At 44.1% G+C, this 19,363-nt stretch overlaps 1 protein-coding gene across 2 annotated transcripts in view; it reads right to left on the reverse strand.

Annotated features, from left to right (window-relative positions):
- The window catches only part of gabrb2b (gamma-aminobutyric acid type A receptor subunit beta2b), a gene marked incomplete at both ends in the record, with an annotated part of 84,844 nt that overhangs the window by 26,088 nt on the left and 39,393 nt on the right, over positions 1-19,363 (reverse strand). For both annotated transcript variants that reach the window (XM_083764908.1, XM_083764909.1), the window contains one exon: positions 2,953-3,035. In XM_083764908.1, the coding sequence (XP_083621034.1) occupies positions 2,953-3,035 (83 nt within the window). The remainder of the gene's footprint in view (positions 1-2,952; positions 3,036-19,363) is intronic.

The following is a 19,363-nucleotide window of genomic DNA, read 5'->3' on the forward strand; positions in this document are numbered from 1 at the left end:
TTCTGGGGCATGTCATATACTGTAGCAGGCGAATGTTAGGCGACAACAGGGGTGGACTGGCCACAGTACGTACCGGGCATATTCCCGGTTGGGAATATATAGGTGGGCCGTGACCGCAGAGGGCCACTCAAGTTATGATATGATATGATTTTATTTTTTGATAGGCAGGCAGGCCAATAGGCGGCAGGCCACCGGGAAAGGTCCCGGCGACAAGAACACAACACACATCAAGCTTGTAGATACGCTATTTTAGGGTGGCCTAGTACGAACGCCCTGAGGGATTCTGGTCAACAATAGAAGAAGAAGAAGAGAGGCAGACAGAGACAGACGGAGACAGACAGCGAGAGAGAGAGACCAAATTAGACATGTGTCCCCAATCAACTGGTTTGATTAAATGTGGTCTAATTAATATGCACACACACGCACGCACAGAATGTTTCAAACTCGGTGGAATGTTTGTGACCATGGTGTAACTTTATGTTCCTTTTATTACTCCAAACACGTGCCCCCAGTCTCCCCGTTCGTCTTTCTGTCCTTCTTTTCCAGCTGTATCTGTCCAAACATTAAAGACCTAGTGAAATTAAAAATACAGGCATTTTATTTTGTAGTTTCACTCTTTCAAGTTTTTGAACCAATCAAGAGCGTCGTATCCCTCCAGTCTATGGGACGTGTGCGCGACGCTATATGCAGATTGTTCGTTAGAGACAGGCAGCAATAAGCTCATGGCGCATTTCTAACCTATAATGTTTTCAGATTCATTTGTATTCATGTGAGGCTCGACACGTCATCACGCATCACGTTTTCCTTCTAAAAGGAAGTAATTCATTCAGGATTTGTATGGACTTTTGAACAACAATGGAAATTTTCCCATTGTTTGATGACTCCAGATATGGTCTAAAAGCGTGAAGTGTGGTTTCACTAGGTCTTTAACCACTGTCAAAGACGCTCTTAACCTATTTTGGTTAAGAGCGTGCTGGAGGTAACATTTTCAGTTACAAGCAGTCCACTATCTCACTCAATATCAGATGGCCCATAGAGCACCGAAGTCTGACGTCACTTTCAGTAGAGGGCGTCTGTCCCCAGGTTCATGTATTTTTTTAGTTGCATTGTAATCCCCATAGGGGGGATTTTAGATCGCTTCATATAAGAACTGTGTTTGAAAAATAAACATGTCACCCCGGCCGCTTCACTCATATGGATATGAAGAGTCAACTGACTGAGAGAAAACGCTAATGTTACTGCTGCTGAATTAGTTAGATTTTCGCTAGAAGCAGACTGTATCATATATGAGTGACTGACTGTTGCAAACGATACAGAGACACCTCCCTGACAATAACGCTGAGACAGCTTGTTTATTTTTGGACCACAACTCTTATAGTAGACGATATTAAGATCACCCCATGTTATTCTCCATAGAGAAATTACTTCCGCGAACCAGGGGAATCGAAGGGATGAGCGAGTTACGTCAGGACTTCGGTGCTCTATTAGCCATTAGGTTGGATCAAGGATTCTTCTTACTGTTCCCTGTGGCAGGAGAAACAATAGATTGCAGGCCAGCCGTCGTGTGTATAGTTATGTCAGCCTGAAGGTCAGCGTCATTAGGATAATGTCAACATGGCACAGTTTCCCAGTGGTGGAAAGAAACTATAAGTACATGTTGAGTAATTTTTTTATTTTTTTTACTTTAGGCTACTAGTATTTCCAATAGGCCTACTTTTACTTGTACTCCACTCCACTATTTAAACTTTGCCTAATTCAAAATAGCTGATCTAAGCAAAACACGACGTGATGCATTCTGAGCTTGTAGATCTGCTCACATTTTAGTCAACTTGTGAAACATAGTGCACTAGCACTTTTTGTTTTGGTACTTTGAGTATTATTTTGATGCCGATAGCTCCTGTTCTCATCTCTCACATGGTTTGTGACCTTGTGTGTGTGTGTGTGTGTGTGTGTGTGTGTGTGTTTCTGTGTCCGTTTCATTATTTGGTGAAGAGAATTTTAAGAAAATGTTAAAAAAAAGAAAAAGTACATTTGTATAAACTTTGGGGGGAGAAGAAGCAAGCAGCATGTAACAATATTTCCATTTTTCTCGAGAAGAACACAAAAAACAAACAAACAGCAGCTGACCTTGACAAGAAGCCGCAGCACTCCTGTAACCTACCCAGGCCACAAGGGGAATTAAAACAACACTAATTAAGGAAAGTGTGTAGTTCAGCTTGACCCTGGAAACAACAGTGTTATTTTGTGGTCCAATTCTGTCCGGCTGGAAGTTGAGTCATTCTTTCGAAAGATCATTCTGAAACTATCGATTATTTTCTTGGCCATTTTTACTTTTTGAATTGAGCAGCATGCAGGTGCAACAAAATGATGCCAATAAAAATACAAAAATACAACAAAAAAAAATAATAGACTAAATTGAGTTGTCTACCCCTTTTGGTGTTATAGCATTATGTTATGATTTAGCTATTGAAAAATAGCAGATCTACAAGCTCATAGTGCGCCACCGAGTGGCGCGCTACGAGCTTGTAGGTCTGCTATTTTTGAAAAATCGAAGAACCACTGACATAGAAACATAGCTTTTTCAGAAAACTGTCAGGATGTAGAACACATTTTTTAGAATCTGATCTCAGGTCAAAATGGGTTAACCGTGACTTACGTGCTGCTTTAGGCTATACTAAGCTCCGTACACCAATGTCAAATGTTTTTTATGCCTGCATATCACCGGCAGTGGGACAATGGTGATTCATTGAGTTAGGGATACAGGTAACATTGTTGGCTGAAGTGATGGTTAGTTGTCTGTGCGTGCTTGCTTCAACAGTGGGCAGTCTGCCATGCAGTAACAGACATTCACTTTTATAGGTCAGCCCCAGGGTCTGGTAAAAAAAATTAACAAAAAAAAGGGGAAACAAAAGAAAGAAAAGACAGAATGAACAAAATAGATGGATGACTCACAGCTCTCTATCTCCAAAGTGCAGTTCTGCTCGTCCAGTGGATATCTCCTCAGGTCCATCATGCAGGCAGCAGTGGTGGTGATCCTGGAGAGAGACAATTGAGCACACACTTTTAAGACTAGTAAAAGTTTAAAAGTTAACATGAACTCTAGTATCCCCTGGCCATTCTACATTGTGCCATGCCATAATAGGTGAGCGTTCTACAAAAACAGGGAAACATTTTGGTGAAAAACAGGCGAGCATTTGGTGAAAATAGCAGATCTCGTCATTAAATTATGAGCTTGAGCAAAGCCAGGAGGGGAAGAAGCGCACCACCTATACGTAGACGCACTGCTGCGCGACAGCTTATACTAACACTGTAGAGCTCAATAACCTGATATTAGATATAGGAACGTGTGGAGGGCACTCATTTTTGAAAAATTAAAGAACCAATGACATAGAAACATAACTTTTTCAGAAAACTGTCAGGATGTAGAAGACATTTTTAGAATCTGATCTCAGGTCAAAATGGGTTAACAACAAGTTGTCCAGTCATGTTGTCCTCAAGTGATGACAAAAACACCAGGCCTATGTGAGCACCTTATAGAGAAGTGCTATATAAATTGTTTGTGTATGTATTATTATTCATTGCAGTGGATGGTCAAAGTGGCATAAGAGCCCCCCACCTCCACCCGCCCCCCAGCCCTGACTCAATCATCAACTCAAGCCTTGCTGCCCCGGGCAGATAACTGCACCCTCAGGGCAGATAACTGCACCCTCAGGGCAGATAACTGCACCCTCAGGGCAGATAACTGCACCCTCAGGGCAGATGACTGCACCCTCAGGGCAGATGACTGCACCCTCAGGGCAGATAACTGCACCCTCAGGGCAGATGACTGCCTAACTGCACCCTCAGGGCAGATAACTGCACCCTCAGGGCAGATAACTGCACCCTCAGGGCAGATAACTGCACGCTCAGGTCAGATGACTGCACCCTCCCCTCAGGGCAGATGACTGCACCCTCCCCTCAGGGCAGATGACTGCACCCTCCCATCAGGGCAGATAACTGCACCCTCAGGGCAGATGACTGCACCCTCAGGGCAGATAACTGCACCCTCAGGGCAGATAACTGCACCCTCAGGGCAGATAACTGCACGCTCAGGTCAGATGACTGCACCCTCCCCTCAGGGCAGATGACTGCACCCTCCCCTCAGGGCAGATGACTGCACCCTCCCCTCAGGGCAGATGACTGCACCCTCCCATCAGGGCAGATAACTGCACCCTCAGGGCAGATGACTGCACCCTCAGGGCAGATGACTGCACCCTCCCCTCAGGGCAGATGACTGCACCCTCAGGGCAGATGACTGCACCCTCAGGGCAGATGACTGCCTAACTGCACCCTCAGGGCAGATAACTGCACCCTCAGGGCAGATAACTGCACCCTCAGGGCAGATGACTGCACCCTCAAGACAAGGGCACATGCATGCCACCTAATCTCTTTCCGCTTTTCATTGCCTCATTGGGATTGGCCTCCTTGGCGAGTGGCGTGCGCCATGCCGGGCCCATATCTTGTCACTGCATGTAGATAAAAGTTAATAGCACGATGAGTAAGACGATAACGCTGTTGGTGAACCTCAGCTGGATCATCATCATCGAGGAGGCAGACGCGTTTAGATAATCGCCGCCCTGTTCCACAATCACATGTCTGCTACGACAGACACTTAGGGACCCGCGACCCAGTCACAATTAATGAGATAAGTGAGTTTAGACACGAGCGCACACTCCTTCCTCAAGCTCCTCCTCTGTGGCTGCCACATTTCACAAAATCCTTAAAACTTTGCGACGAGTGGTGGCGAGGGGACGCAAATGCACGTCCACCAAACCGGAGGAACGCCCTGTATCCGTGAACGTGGATAGATACTAAGTAAACAAGCCCCTACATGGTTCATGCTACAGTCACGTGGAAGCCTGGGAGGGGGGTGTTCAGGGATTACAGGGCAACAGCTATTGCCTGTCCCAGTTCCAGCATTGTTTGGATAATACCACACTCGTTCTCCGTCGGGCCCTATACCTGAGAGGTGAGGCTCAGCTTGCTCACAGCGGGGCAAAGACTCCCAGGGACAGCAGCATGGGGAACGAGGCTGGAGATAACGGCAGCCGTGATGATACCACTATTACATTGTGCGCTCTGATGATACAGTACACACACACCAGGACCTTCTGATACAGTACATACACCAGACCATGGACTGGATAGTGTTCCAAGTGTCCAACATGGTGATATTTCCTGTTTTTTTTTGGGGGGGGGGGGGGTTAAGAATAGATTATCGGAAGTTGTGCATCGGCCAACATTTACTTTCAGGAGTCGGCTGACTTTGTTTCACTTCTGAGCATGTGCACCATCGTAACTCTCCTACAATATAATATAGGACTACTAAATCAGTGTGTGTGTGTGTGTGTGTGTGTGTGTGTGTGTGTGTGTGTGTGTGCGCGTGCGACAAACCCGTCACGTTATAAATCCAACCAAACTGGGAAAGCATCGGTGTAATTTTAGATGTTTGCGGTGGCTATAAAAAAATAGCACCTATACAAGCTCACAGTGCGGTGCCGTGCCACGCTGCAAGCTTTAAGAAAAATCTTCAAAGGGTGAAAACTACTGATTTAGAAGGCATTTTGTAGAATTGGTCTCAGGTCTCAATGGGTAAAGAAAGAGGTTGGTACCGGTAGTATACACAGTATCACTTTGCTAGAAATACATATATAACTTGGCAACCTAGTTGCCTAGTGCTTGTTATTTATGATTAAGTCAATTGTGTCGGTGACATTGTGTTGGACGTTGAGTTGCATGTGCTGTCTGTTTGGCCAAGTGAGTAGGAAAGAAATCCTTCTGGTACTTTTAATCATACAGCACAGACAAACACATTAGACACGGATGCGTTTCGGCGTCAAGACTTCTTCAGTGTGTATGGCCAAGTGAGTAGGTCACATCCAATTAGGAGCATCAGCTGACAGACTGGCTGCACCTCGTATGACATATCTCGCCTCGGCCTTCATTTTGTTCCGAGGAGAACATGTATGCCAGTAGCAGCTTTGATTAGAGAATGAAATGTTTTCTGGTATTTATATTCACTGTTTTGACAGCACAGATGTCTTAAATAAACAACAAACATGTTTTCATCAATGTCAGGCATTTGGACATGTAACTATAAAGACAATACATCCAATCTAAAACACATAACACTTCTCAGATATAGTAGAATTAAATGGTCCATCACTCCCTCCATCTGTGACTCACAAAGTGAGTGTGTTTGTGTGTGAAGCGCATGGAATGTGAGATACACGACAGTGGGGGGTGTTCTTTGTTATGTTGCTCGGGCTCAGAGCTGAAGCTTCTTTCAAATGCCAAGATGACTTGAGGAGGGAAATGGTCGACTGAGGTGCTATAAACAATATACTAGGCTACACAATATAGCATTGTGAATCTGTTTCTCAAGACACTAAAGAAGAGTTATATAAAACGGTATATGGTTTACTGCATGCATATTACTTATATAGTGCCAGTGAGTGCATAGATTGTGTCATAGGATGTGTCTTTCACTGACCCATATGGTTACAAACGGTGACAACTATGGTAACTATATAGTCGCTATAATGGTACAGTGGCAACTATGGTAACGAGATAAATAGTCTAAACATCCATCCATCCATCTTCAAACGGTTTGTAGTCGGGTCACGGGGGCAACAGCTCCACCAGAGTGCTCCAGACTTCCCTCTCCAGAGCAACATTAGTGACTTCCTCCTGGGGGATCCCGAGACGTTCCAAGGCCAGTGAGCCGAGTATTTCCTCCAACTGCGCCTTGGTCTGCCCCGGAGTCTCCTCCCAGCGGGACGTACCTTGAGGACCTCCCTAGGGAGACGCCCAAGACCAAATGCCCGAACCACCTAAGCTGGCTCCTTTCCAGGCGAAGAAGCAGCGACTCTACTCAGAGTCTCTCTCGCGTGACTGAACTTCTCACCCTGTCTCTAAGGGTCATGACCCACACTTCATGACCATAGGTGAGAGTAGGAACAAAGATTGCTCGGTAGACAGAGAGCTTTTGTGAATGACTGCACTTCTCCAAATAAATAAACAAATACATACACACCTATTCTGTAACAATTTGACAGTTTTTGTATGTCACTGCTGTGATGCCCTACTTTACATCTGCAGTGATGGTTTTTGGCCATGATGCTGCTTATTGCCGTTAATCATTGTGTCCAACTTTAGAACTAGAATTTTGGTCCAAATAGAATTCATGAACTACTAACAATTGGATTTTCCTCATGTCAAAGCTTTCATTGACAACAAAGTGCTGAGGTGCGGTAAAAGCCTGCTCCTCCCCCAACAACTGTGTAGCTTACTTTAATTCAACATTATACAACAAAGACAAAACATGGAAAAGATTACAACCTTTTCCATGTTAACACCTGGACCTAGTTATCAACCCTGCAGTGTTAATTAACTAAATGTCTCAGAGTTATCATTTTCTCGACGAGTTTTCATGGAGGCGGCACTCAAAATGACAAATGGAAATCCCATTATCCCAGGCCAGGCCGAAATGGATCTGTCATCTGAAACACCCGAGGTGCCCATTAAAACCTCTCGGTACCTGAATCTATGAAGTGTGCGGAGAAAAAAGATCAATACGTCTCTAGATACTTATCTTCGTTTCAATGGATAGCCTGGAGGGGTATTGTATAGACAGCTCCTACAAGCGCTTGACCCTAAAGGGACAATATCCTATGAAGTTGACCCCTTTGACCAAGCTATTTTACTTTCTCGCCGACAGACTACATCATGGGATACAATATAGGTCTTCTGGGCTAATAGAAAGGTCAACTCAATTTATGAGCAGTCAATTATGATCAGACTGGGGCTATTGCTTTTTAATACTCAGACCAGAACAATACAATACACCTGCAGTGTTTTGATTTTGCCCTGGTATACAGTAACTTGCTTCTTGATGCTGCCACAGTGGAAAGAAGCCCCTCTGGGCATTCTGTGTCATCAGTTTAGCAGAGTTTTCTTGACACAAACCTTATCAAACATCTCTTTTTTTTTTTTTTTTTTAAGATATTTTTTTGCGGCTTACGCCTTTTATTGATTTTTGAAGGGACAGACAGTAGGCTGACAGGAAACGGGAGAGAGATGGGGGGATGACATGCAGTAAAGGCCGTGTCGAGTCCGGGAGTCGAACCCGCGGCACACTGCGACTGGATTACCAGTCCGGTGCCCAGACCGTTACGCTACGGCCTGGGCCATCAAACATCTCTTAATAAAAGCTGCCCACCAACCATGGAGTCTGGGGGTTCGAATCCACCGCTGTGCAACCAGCTTTGTCGAGCGTTTATGCATGCGAACACAATTGGTTCGTGTTTGGGGGAGGGGAGCCAGGCGGTAAGGGTGGTATTTGTCACTACACATAGCGCCATTATTTTTGAAGAATTTTAATATGCAAATACATACAGTATGGAGACCTAATCTACTGCTCAGATCTGCTGTCTGCTATCTTGGCACCTTAAGTATCTGTGGGGAATGGGATCTACTGTATGTTAGCACGGCAAATACGACTAATAATAAAACTGGCTAATAACTACCCTATATAATATTATCTGCATAATATATTGGCACAAGGCAATTGAATCCGCCCCATCATTATGAACACAAATTGTCTGGGATGACTGATAATGGATAATAACTCCAGCCCAGCCAAGAGGAGATCAATAGACAAGTTTGAATTGTCCATCAAGCTTTGTGGGGAGAATATAAGGCAAAGGCAGTGTGAGTAATAGTCTGCCATTCTTTTCCCAAGTTCTGGGCTTGTGGGAGAATTTGACTCCCCCTGCGAAAGCTGCCACAGAGCTGCACAGCATGGTGGGTAATCGTCTAGGCACACCTGACAACATAGATAAATTTGTGCCAGAGGAGAGGCTCATCTTGAGTCCAATCCTCTGTGTTACACTGCAGAGATAATCACCCTCCAGTCTCCTTTATTCTCTCTCCTCATCTCACTCTCTCTGCTCGTCCTATGGCCCTCATTTATCAATCGAGTGTAAAATCTGCCACAGATTTGAGTGCAGGTTTCGTAGTACACCCACGTCGCAACGGCATTTATAAAGTGATCGCAAACAGCTGATCCTTCCTTAATTTCGTTCTGACGTTAATAAATGTGACGGCTGAAATCTATCTGGCACGCCCTATGAAATCAAGCCTCGCCCTCGTTTTTGCGTCATGAACGTTTTGCAATACGACCAAACAACGCATGGTAACCTAGTTACCCCCCCCCCCCCCCCCCGAAATGCTAATTTGCCCAGTCAATCATTTGATCCACGCTACGCGCCTGCTGTGTGTTGTTAGTTGTAGTAGGCTGCTGTTGTAGCCTAACTTATTAAAGTCTTCATTCATTTAATATACAACAAAATATATTAGTGAACGAAAACCTGAACCTGTGAACCATATGAATTAAATAACAATTAAATAGGCATCCACACACGCTGCTGTTTTAGGTGCATCTCCTCCCTCCTGTCCGGTCTGTCTCTAAACCGTGACCATGCACGTTTATGACAATCTATTTAGATTGCCTCGCGAGTCGCTGCTGTGGCTGTCAACTGTCAATTATATGAATGTGCTGGCTAAACCAGCCTCATGTACATGGCACTTGTGGGCTGGCTGGGTTAGCCTATCTCCGATGCGGTCCCCTCGACTCCCCTGCACTTGCGCTGGCTGGCACGCCGGCAAGGCACATTTGGCATTTGAGCGACGCGTCAGGTTTATCCTTAATTAAAAGGACGAGACGTAACGCGAGAAAGACATGGCTGTAGATTGCAGTAGCCATACCCGTTGGTGTTGGTTGGTAGACTTGACTATAGCTGCATAGACTTGGTCCCAGGTTTACTTATCTGCGAAAAGAAGAGCTATAACTGCAGCTAATAGCTATGCAAATGCCTCTCGATCCATGTCATGGAAGTTAACTATTGTATGCAATGCAACATTGATTTTAATTGCGCAATTTTAATTGCTTGCACACTTGGAAATAACCTACAAATTTCATGTGACATGCCTTTACAAAATATTTTTTTTCACATGTATTATTAGTTTTATACATTTTAGGAGTGAAAACGTATGTTTAGATGCCTGTGACAGCTGGTCAAACAATGCTGCTCCGCTGTTCTACGACAGAAAAACAGCTCTCCAACCCAATGCATCACTTCCTTTATAAATCACAGTAGATAGATCCCTGGGCAAGTAATCTATCCGTGGCTGCCATATATTCATAAAGTTATCTTCTCTCTCTTTTAATTTGGCACTGAGCCTTTCCATTGGAAGTACTCTGTAGATTTCTCTATACCACAGAGTCCTGAACAGCCTGTCTAAATATCCTCTTTGTACAAACAAAATTGTATTAATCGCACCCACTGCTCTTAATAGTTAGGCTGGCTATATACAGAGGACACCTGTAATGTAGGTGCAAATGTACAGTGACAAATAGCCCAACAACAACTCAATTTATACTATCATTGAGTGACTCAGCCGTTTATAGAAATACTAATACTAGAGAAAGACATTGTGGCTGGCTTTCGAAAAAGAAATGGGAAAATTGGCTTGTGGGAAGTCTGGGAATGTTTTATTGCTTTGCTCTGTGATTATATATATATATATATATATATATATATATATATATATATATATATATATATATATATATATAGGAGAGGTGTCAGCAATATGAGATGAGAAATTATTGTCACTATAAAGTCAGTTAATAGCAATACAGAAGTACAAATGACACATCAAGGGTCTCTGACGCGACGTAGCGAGGCAGGTGAGCTCCTGTGAGCCCACATCAAAAGCGGTTACTCTTGCCCTCCATCCCGGCGTCCCCCCTGTCTCTGTCAGCGTTTACTTCCACCCGGACGCGCTTGCTGCAGGTGACGCGGCTGCCTGACTTCCAAGTGTTTAACCAAGGAGCAAATTGTCGCATTACTTTCTGGCAACTTTCTGATCTCTGTGTCAAGATGGAGCCAGTGGAGTAGAACTTCAGAGAGCCAACGCTTCTGGCAGAGTGCGTTGCTGGCTGTGTGTGTGTGTGTGTGTGTGTGTGTGTGTGTGTGTGTGTGTGTGTGTGTGTGTGTGTGTGTGTGCGCGTGCGCGCGGTATGTGATAGTAAAAGTAAATAAAGATTCAGAGTGTGTGTGTGCGTGCACGAGTGCGTGCGTGCATGTGTGTGTCTTGAGCCCGCCTGCTCTCCTGTCCATTATACATTGGGATCAGGTGGAAAACCTTGTAAGCCTAAAACCATTCAATTTTTATCATTAGTGAAAATAGCCGATCTACCAACATATAGTGAGCTTTTTGTGAGCTTGTAGACCCGCTATATGTCCACTGCTTTTTGTGCAACACTCGTATGACAAAGTATAGCTCACTAATCTACGAAAACCACCAACGTAAAAGCTTAAACTATGGAGATGCAAGGTTTCTGCGCCTCGAGATAGCAGCGAAATAACACATGGCAGCGTCTCTTGCACAGTCTTGGCACAATGCTCTCTCCGTTGCTTGGTTACTGCCTGAGCGAGCGCTGCCAAGCACTGCCAAACGTCGGAGGAGGCCCATATGCTGGATCACCTGCAGTGACCCTGCGTATGTAGCAGACTCTCCTCTGCCTCTCGGGAACCGGGGCGGATGGAAGTTGCGGGGGTCAAATAAGGGCCAATAAGCTGCCACCGGCGGGGACGTCCTGCAGGTACATACGTATGTGGGGTTGGAGCCTTCACCGCTCGGAACGCAGGCGTGGCTATATGTATTTATCACAAGTTATCAGCCAGAGTGAACTTGGGAGTGAGACGAGGCAGATCACGGGTTGTAGGGATCAGACCCTTTTGTCTCTCCGCCACCCTGTCTGGGTGGGGACACGCGGTCTGGGTGGAGACACGCGGTCTGGGTGGAGACACGTGGTCTGGGTGGAGACACGTGGTCTGGGTGGAGACACGTGGTCTGGGTGGAGACACGTGGTCTGGGTGGAGACACGTGGTCTGGGTGGGGACACGCGGTCTGGGTGGGGACACGTGGTCTGGGTGGAGACACGTGGTCTGGGTGGAGACACGTGGTCTGGGTGGAGACACGTGGTCTGGGTGGAGACACGTGGTCTGGGTGGAGACACGTGGTCTGGGTGGAGACACGTGGTCTGGATGGAGACACGCGGTCTGGACAGTTCATTTACTTGTCTAGTATCTTGCTTCCAGGACCTTTATGGCTAAATTCAGGCTTTTCCTGTCGCATTATTTTTATGATGAGAATAACAGTGGAACCCATGAGGTTACAGTTTCCTCTGCATCCAACATAACATACAGTAAATTAGATGAAATACTGTGCTCGTTCTGCTGGTGCATTTCACAAAGAAACTGATGCATCCTCGTTTGTTTACCGATGTTTGCTGACATCTCACAGTGCCTGTTCCCGCTTACGTTTCCCCTACGACTGCTATTCCTCTGCGACAGCTATGAATCCCTTCAACAAAGGCTGTAGTTATGCACTTATTGAGACTTTTCTAGTTATGCACTTACAGTCCTAGGCCTAGCAAATAGCCTAGCTATAAAGACAGGACTGCCGTTATATGCTGGCTAGGCTATAGTGTGGAAAATCAAAGAGCAGCACTTTTATTATTTGTGCTATTTCTAACCATTGGCTTTTACACAATTAAAATCCTTTCAGAAGTGTGTGTGTGTGTGTGTGTGTGTGTAAATGGTTTATTCAGATTTGAATATCAATGAAATTACATGGTATAGAAAAAAAGGAAACACTTTTACTACAGTACTGTATATCGACATAAACATTCATATTCAAATCAGTGTTGTCTCTTTGTGTGCCTTGTATAGCGACCGGAATTAAGCCCCAGGCTGAATAGCATACATTAAATTAGTTTGTATGTGTGAATATTCATTGTTTTGTTTTTTTTACACTCTGAGACTGGCTATGTCCGTTATCGGCATCTATGGAACCAGAACATCCAATTGCACCTCAAGGGAAGGGCTTGAATGAAAAGGTTCCCTTCTCCCCGATGTCCTCTGTGCATGTGGATAATGACACTACAGTGTCCTGGTATTGTGCCCATTACATTAACAACATGGTGTCCATATCGTGGGAGTGTCATTATTTATACAAGCTCACAATGCATCACGTTGCAAAACGTTGTGTAGATTGGCCAATGTCTATAATATAGACATTGGCCAATGTCTATATTTGTTAAGTGGTTAATGTGGCTTTTGTCCATGTACTGCAAGACTACCATTGTAATATTTTTTTTTATATTTTGTCCATTGTCTATTGATATCCATTCATAGCTACGAACTTGTATATTTAAACCATTGAAAACTCATGAAAATTTGTGCAAATCTTTGAAAACACACACACACACACACACACACACACACACACACCCACACACACCCTCACCCACACACACCCACACCCACACCCACACCCACACCCACACACACACACACACACACACTTTAGATGGGGGTCATACATATAATTTTGGAGCTCCTTGACATGAAAAGCTTTGAGGAGCACTGATATAGAGCAACATACATTTTTAGAATCGGCATCGGGTCTTAATGTGGTACGGAAGGCTCAAACTGATCTGAGTGCAGGGAGGGTTCTGGGGTTGCATCATGGTCTTAATGTGGTACGGAAGGCTCAAACTGATCTGAGTGCAGGGAGGGTTCTGGGGTTGCATCATGGTCTTAATGTGGTACGGAAGGCTCAAACTGATCTGAGTGCAGGGAGGGTTCTGGGGTTGCATCATGGTCTTAATGTGGTACGGAAGGCTCAAACTGATCTGAGTGCAGGGGAGGGTTCTGGGGTTGCATCGTGGTCTTAATGTGGTACGGAAGGCTCAAACTGATCTGAGTGCAGGGGAGGGTTCTGGGATTGCATCGTGGTCTTAATGTGGTACGGAAGGCTCAAACTGATCTGAGTGCAGGGGAGGGTTCTGGGGTTGCATCATGGTCTTAATGTGGTACGGAAGGCTCAAACTGATCTGAGTGGAGGGGAGGGTTCTGGGGTTGCATCATGGTCTTAATGTGGTACGGAAGGCTCAAACTGATCTGAGTGGAGGGGAGGGTTCTGGGGTTGCATCATGGTCTTAATGTGGTACGGAAGGCTCAAACTGATCTGAGTGGAGGGGAGGGTTCTGGGGTTGCATCATGTCCTGAAGGTACAGGGGTGCCTGGCCTGCAGGCCCTTGGTTGCCTTCATGTAAATATACTAGGGATGCACCGAAAGGGAAATTCTTGGCCGAAACCGAATACCGAATATAGGAAACAGTTGGCCGAAAACCGAATACCGAATAGCCGAATACAGCTTTGTTGTAAAGCTACCTGATTATGGCAAAAGACATGATTATGGATTATCGATTCATCGGGCGATTATTTAAACGATTAATCGGATTATGGCACCTTTTTTGCAATTACCTTTAAAAAAAATGCTTCAAGTTATTGTAGGCATGTTGTAACTAACAATAAAGACAATAAAAATGAATACTCCTTCAAAATTTATATTTTACCCCCTTTTTAATACAATTTGATTTCATTGCCGTTCCTTGTACTTGTAATGATACTGTAATCTGTAATGTTGACTGTGTATAGCTGACTGTCTTTCTTCCCATTTCTATCTCTGGGACCCCAATTTATTTTTATTTCTATTGTAAAAATCAATGTACATTTTGAGATTGTATTTGGTTCCATTTTTGCACTCTGTTACAGACCGGCCCCACTTGGTTTACTTCCTAACTATCTATAATTTAGCTGGAACTCCCACTATGAGAACCACTGTCCTACACAGTGTGTGGGCACGCACGCACACACACACACACACACACACACACACACACACACACACACACACACACACACACACACACACACACACACACACACACACACACACACACACACACACACACACACACACACACACACACACACACACACACACACACACACACACACACACACACACACACACACACACACACACACACACACACACACACACACACACAATAGCATGCTAGCTGATAGGGGAAAACGTTCTTATTTAGCAGCCATATTAGCATGTTCTCTAGGCTCTAGTATCACATGTTGCCAAAGTTAAACAGCACTGAACAACTGATCATTGTTAAGCAAAACGTTCACGGACGTTCTGCTTCTGCTTTTGCCCTGCCTGTGCCCACTTCAATGCGCTGCTGAGATTACACACAGGTGGAACTAATTTGAGGAGCTAACGAGCAAGCTACTGCTAGTGTTCGTCGTAGCCTGCATGCAAACTCACAGATTCAGACATTGGGGAGCATTTTTTGTCATACGACAAAAGAATAGACAGTGGCGGTGCTCACAAATACCATGTTTTGGGACCTGTTGAGCTCGCAGATTTCGCGGAGCGCATCGCAGCCACAGCACAGAGCAACTTGACGCTGTGTGTGTGTGTGTGTGTGTGTGTGTGGGGGGGAGACTGAAGTTGGGAGAGAGAGAGAGGTAGATGCGGAGCGCTCTGGTTACGTTCAAGACAATCGCGTGTTGTGTTTATACCGACCCGGTGTTTTGACTATTCGGTGATATATTTTCGGCCTATTTGAGCCGAAACCGAATAGGCCGAAAATACATTTTTAGCCATTTTCGGCCGAATATTTTCGGTGGCCGAATTTTCGGTGCATCCCTAAAATATACGATTTTTCAAAAATAGCAGACCTACATTGTTGTAGGTCTGCTATTTTTTTTTAATCGTGAAAATGCGACACAAATCTTTGAATAATTATATATTCTTTCAGAAGACTTTTTTATTATTTTTTAGACGTCAGGCCTAAATGGGTTAAGCATTAGTATCAAAATTAGGCTTAAATTGGCGTAAATCAACGGCAATGGCGCTGAAAGTATTTTAAAGATGGAGTGCCATGATTTTGTATTTTGTCCAGTTTTTCATGTGTTTATGAGGTGACGGTACTTAACCTTGACGGTCAAACATGCCAATGAAAGAAAACAGTGAAAATAGTATATCACAATCCCCTCCCCTTTTATCATTCAGCAACAGCTGTGGGTGCGGCTTCACTTCAGGTGGGTCACCACCCACCAGGCAAACCAGGCATACCTAATGAACTGGTGGGCGTGTCCACATAAAAACGTCATTTTAACAACTACTGTACACTTAACCCATTTAGGCCTCTTCTCTTCTAAATCCTCCAGTTTTCTGAAAATCTATCTAAGACTATCAATTATTTTCTTAGCCATTTACTTTTTGAATTGAGCAGCATGCAGGTGCAACAAAATGATGCAAAAAAAAATACAAAACTAAAAATGTCTTCTACATCCTGACAGTTTTCTGAAAAAGCTATGTTTCTATGTCAGTCATTCTTTAGCCTGAGCTAACGTGTTAGGTTTCTGGTCTAGAGGGGCGGGTCGCGGCTCAGATTTGCGCACGCCCTGATTGGATCTCATCGATCTGTCAGTCACCCCCGGCCCCTCCTCTCCCCCTAGTGCAGCGCTACGTCACATCATTTGGAGCGACGCCCACCCGGAAGGGTTGACTACCACTTTTAGACCAGAGCGGCCAATGCGTTCCTCCAGGCTTTCAATTTTTGCACCAACAAAAATGAAAGCCTGGTACCGAGCTAGTTATTCTTTGATTTTTCAAAAATAGCAGACCTACAAGCTCGTAGTGGTGCGCTATGAGCTTGTAGATCTGCTATTTTTCAAAAGCTAAATTATAACATAATGTTTAAAACACCAAAAGGGGTTCCCGCCCAAAATGGGTTAAAAAATAAAATCTTCCTCCTTGTATAATTGAAAATCACAGCACTCCATCTTTAAGAAATATGAAATCTGAAACACCATGCTGAGTTTCAGGTACATACTACCACCTTCTTCTTGCTGCCTATGGGCAGAAGTCCAGACTGATATTGTGGGGAACGTGCGATGATGGTGATCCCACGTGATCAGTCTGGCAATGCCAAGCTAAGTAATTCTGGCTTTTCATTTGCACACATGGATTGACAGTCGGCACTGGCTCTGCCTGTCACCTGTTTGGACTCAAATGACCCAATGACGGGGTCCAGATGCCATGCTGTCGCGGTTCTATTTCAGTACAGTCCGACCTTCGTCAATCTACCAGTGCCTCTTTATATTCCTCTCACACGTTTATATGTCCACATTTGAACTTGCAATCAGTGCATATAAGATTGGCTCTGAAGCAAGTGAGGAGCACTTCAACAGATTGACGGCTCCAGTACCTGAATGGCTAATAGTGGTAGCTACTACAGTCGGTAGCAGAGGTTACATTGATGTACTAAGCCAATCTAAGGTATCATATTAACACATTTTGGGCGGGAACCCCTTTTGGTGTTAGCATTATGTTATGCTTTAGCTATTGAAAAATAGCAGATCTACGAGCTTGTAGGTCTGCTATTTTTGAAAAATCTAAGAACCACTACATAGCTTTTTCAGAAAACTGTCAGGATGTAGAAGGCATTTTTTTAATCTGATCTCAGGTCAAAATGGGTTAACACATTCCATCCTGTTACCATAGGCGGGATTGTGAGGCCCGCAGAAATGCAGAAAAAGCTACCACTTCCACCTGACACAGAAGTGATAGCCCTACATATTTAGGCCACATCCTCATTCTAGGCTGTGTATCGACACGCGATGGATGAGGAGAAAAATAACCATCAAGCGTGCACGCGACCACGTCGGATCAAGATGTCGGTGTTTCTACCATGTGAGTAAAAGCAAAAGAGAAAATGAAAAAAAAAATATTACTGGATTAAATTAAATTAAAGACAGAGTTTCACGTTCTGGCCGAGGCGGTACAGTATGTGGAGATTAAAACGGATTCTCGCGTCCATGGTTTCTATTGGGTTAAAGGTATTGCATTATTGGTAGCCTTCAAGGGAAAAGACAGTCTTATAAAGTTTCAGGCGTGTGCTGGGTGCAGATTCAAAATGAACATATAGAAAATGAATATAATCCGCACTCTCAGTCGAGTAAGAGTCTTTATTTAATAATGATAGTGCTCCGCAGCAGCAGTCATACCAGACAGACAAGCGCGTTTCGGCGCACAGGCCTTCACATTTTGACACGGACATTATTCATTATTGGTAGCCTACCATTTATAGTACAGGTTACAGTTGCTTTGTTCTTTGAAGTATTTAGCAGTTGCTGTTTTTGTAGTTGGTTTATTTATTTATTTGTATTTTGTGGTAGACCTCTAGAGTGCTACAGTTTGTAGTAAAATGGCCAATTTCCCTCATCACAAAGTCATGGGTTTTTACTTTTCATTTGTCTTTGGTTTAAAACAACAACAACAATAACAATAATAATAATACTCTGAGCATTTTGCTAACTACATTCTATACATGTTTTCATTGTTTTGTCATCACTGGACAATAATTAATTGACTGAAGTAATGGCATTCCAGACAACTAATTTCCAATTTATTTTCAAAGCAAATGCATCTTTCACAGCAAACCCAGCTCGTACACAGATAATAATAAAATAATGTGAGAGAGACATTACATCATTGTGATACACTCAAGTATAATTGGACACTTTGCTAGATTATAGTGTGAGCTCCTTTCCCCCTTTTCAAGGATATACATGATTAAGGGCCCCAGGGGCCAATTACCATGCCTTTGTTTGGCACATAAGTCCTCAACTGGCTATAAAGTGATTGTTAGAAATGCCCTTGTTAGAAATATAGCAACTCAGTGTTTCAACAAGCTGTTGACGGCTTTTGGCTCCGCTCCTTTTCCCATGAAGGCCAACATTTAGCTATAGGCATTGTTGACGGTGAAAGATTAGGAAATCAGGCAGAGTACAGATTACCAGAGAGCTGTACCCTCTTGCTACATTCATGATCTTTCTTTCTACTCCTCCCCCTTCACATCTTAAACTCTACATCCATTTTTCCTGCATTCTCCCAGCCTCCTTTTACAATCTACTTATCTGTTGTCAAATGCCATTATCACACACAGCTCGGCACGAGCAGCACAAATAACCTCGGACCCTCAGTACCTCTCATTTGGCCTATACGTGGGCAGAGATGTTGCTGTGTTTGATATATTGTATTAAACAATTAAGCTTTTCCTGAAACAATTGGCTAATTACTCTCCCTCGCTAATGAGGGCAGATAAAAGAGATGTTGCGCAACAGTGAGGGAGAGCCCTGAGCAATCAGGAAACACATAATTTAAACAATTTCTAAACTTTCAAACTCATTCCTTATCAGACATCTTTATCCCTCCCCTTCCTTTCTTGACTCCACTATCCCAGGAACTGTTTCTTTCTTCTTTCCCTTGTTCTCACTCTCTTTCTGTGCGTGTGCGTGTGTGTGTGTGTGTTTAATTT

The sequence above is a fragment of the Protomyctophum parallelum genome (assembly GCF_964188405.1).
Source record: "Protomyctophum parallelum genome assembly, chromosome: 1".
In the NCBI taxonomy this organism is placed as follows: domain Eukaryota; kingdom Metazoa; phylum Chordata; class Actinopteri; order Myctophiformes; family Myctophidae; genus Protomyctophum; species Protomyctophum parallelum.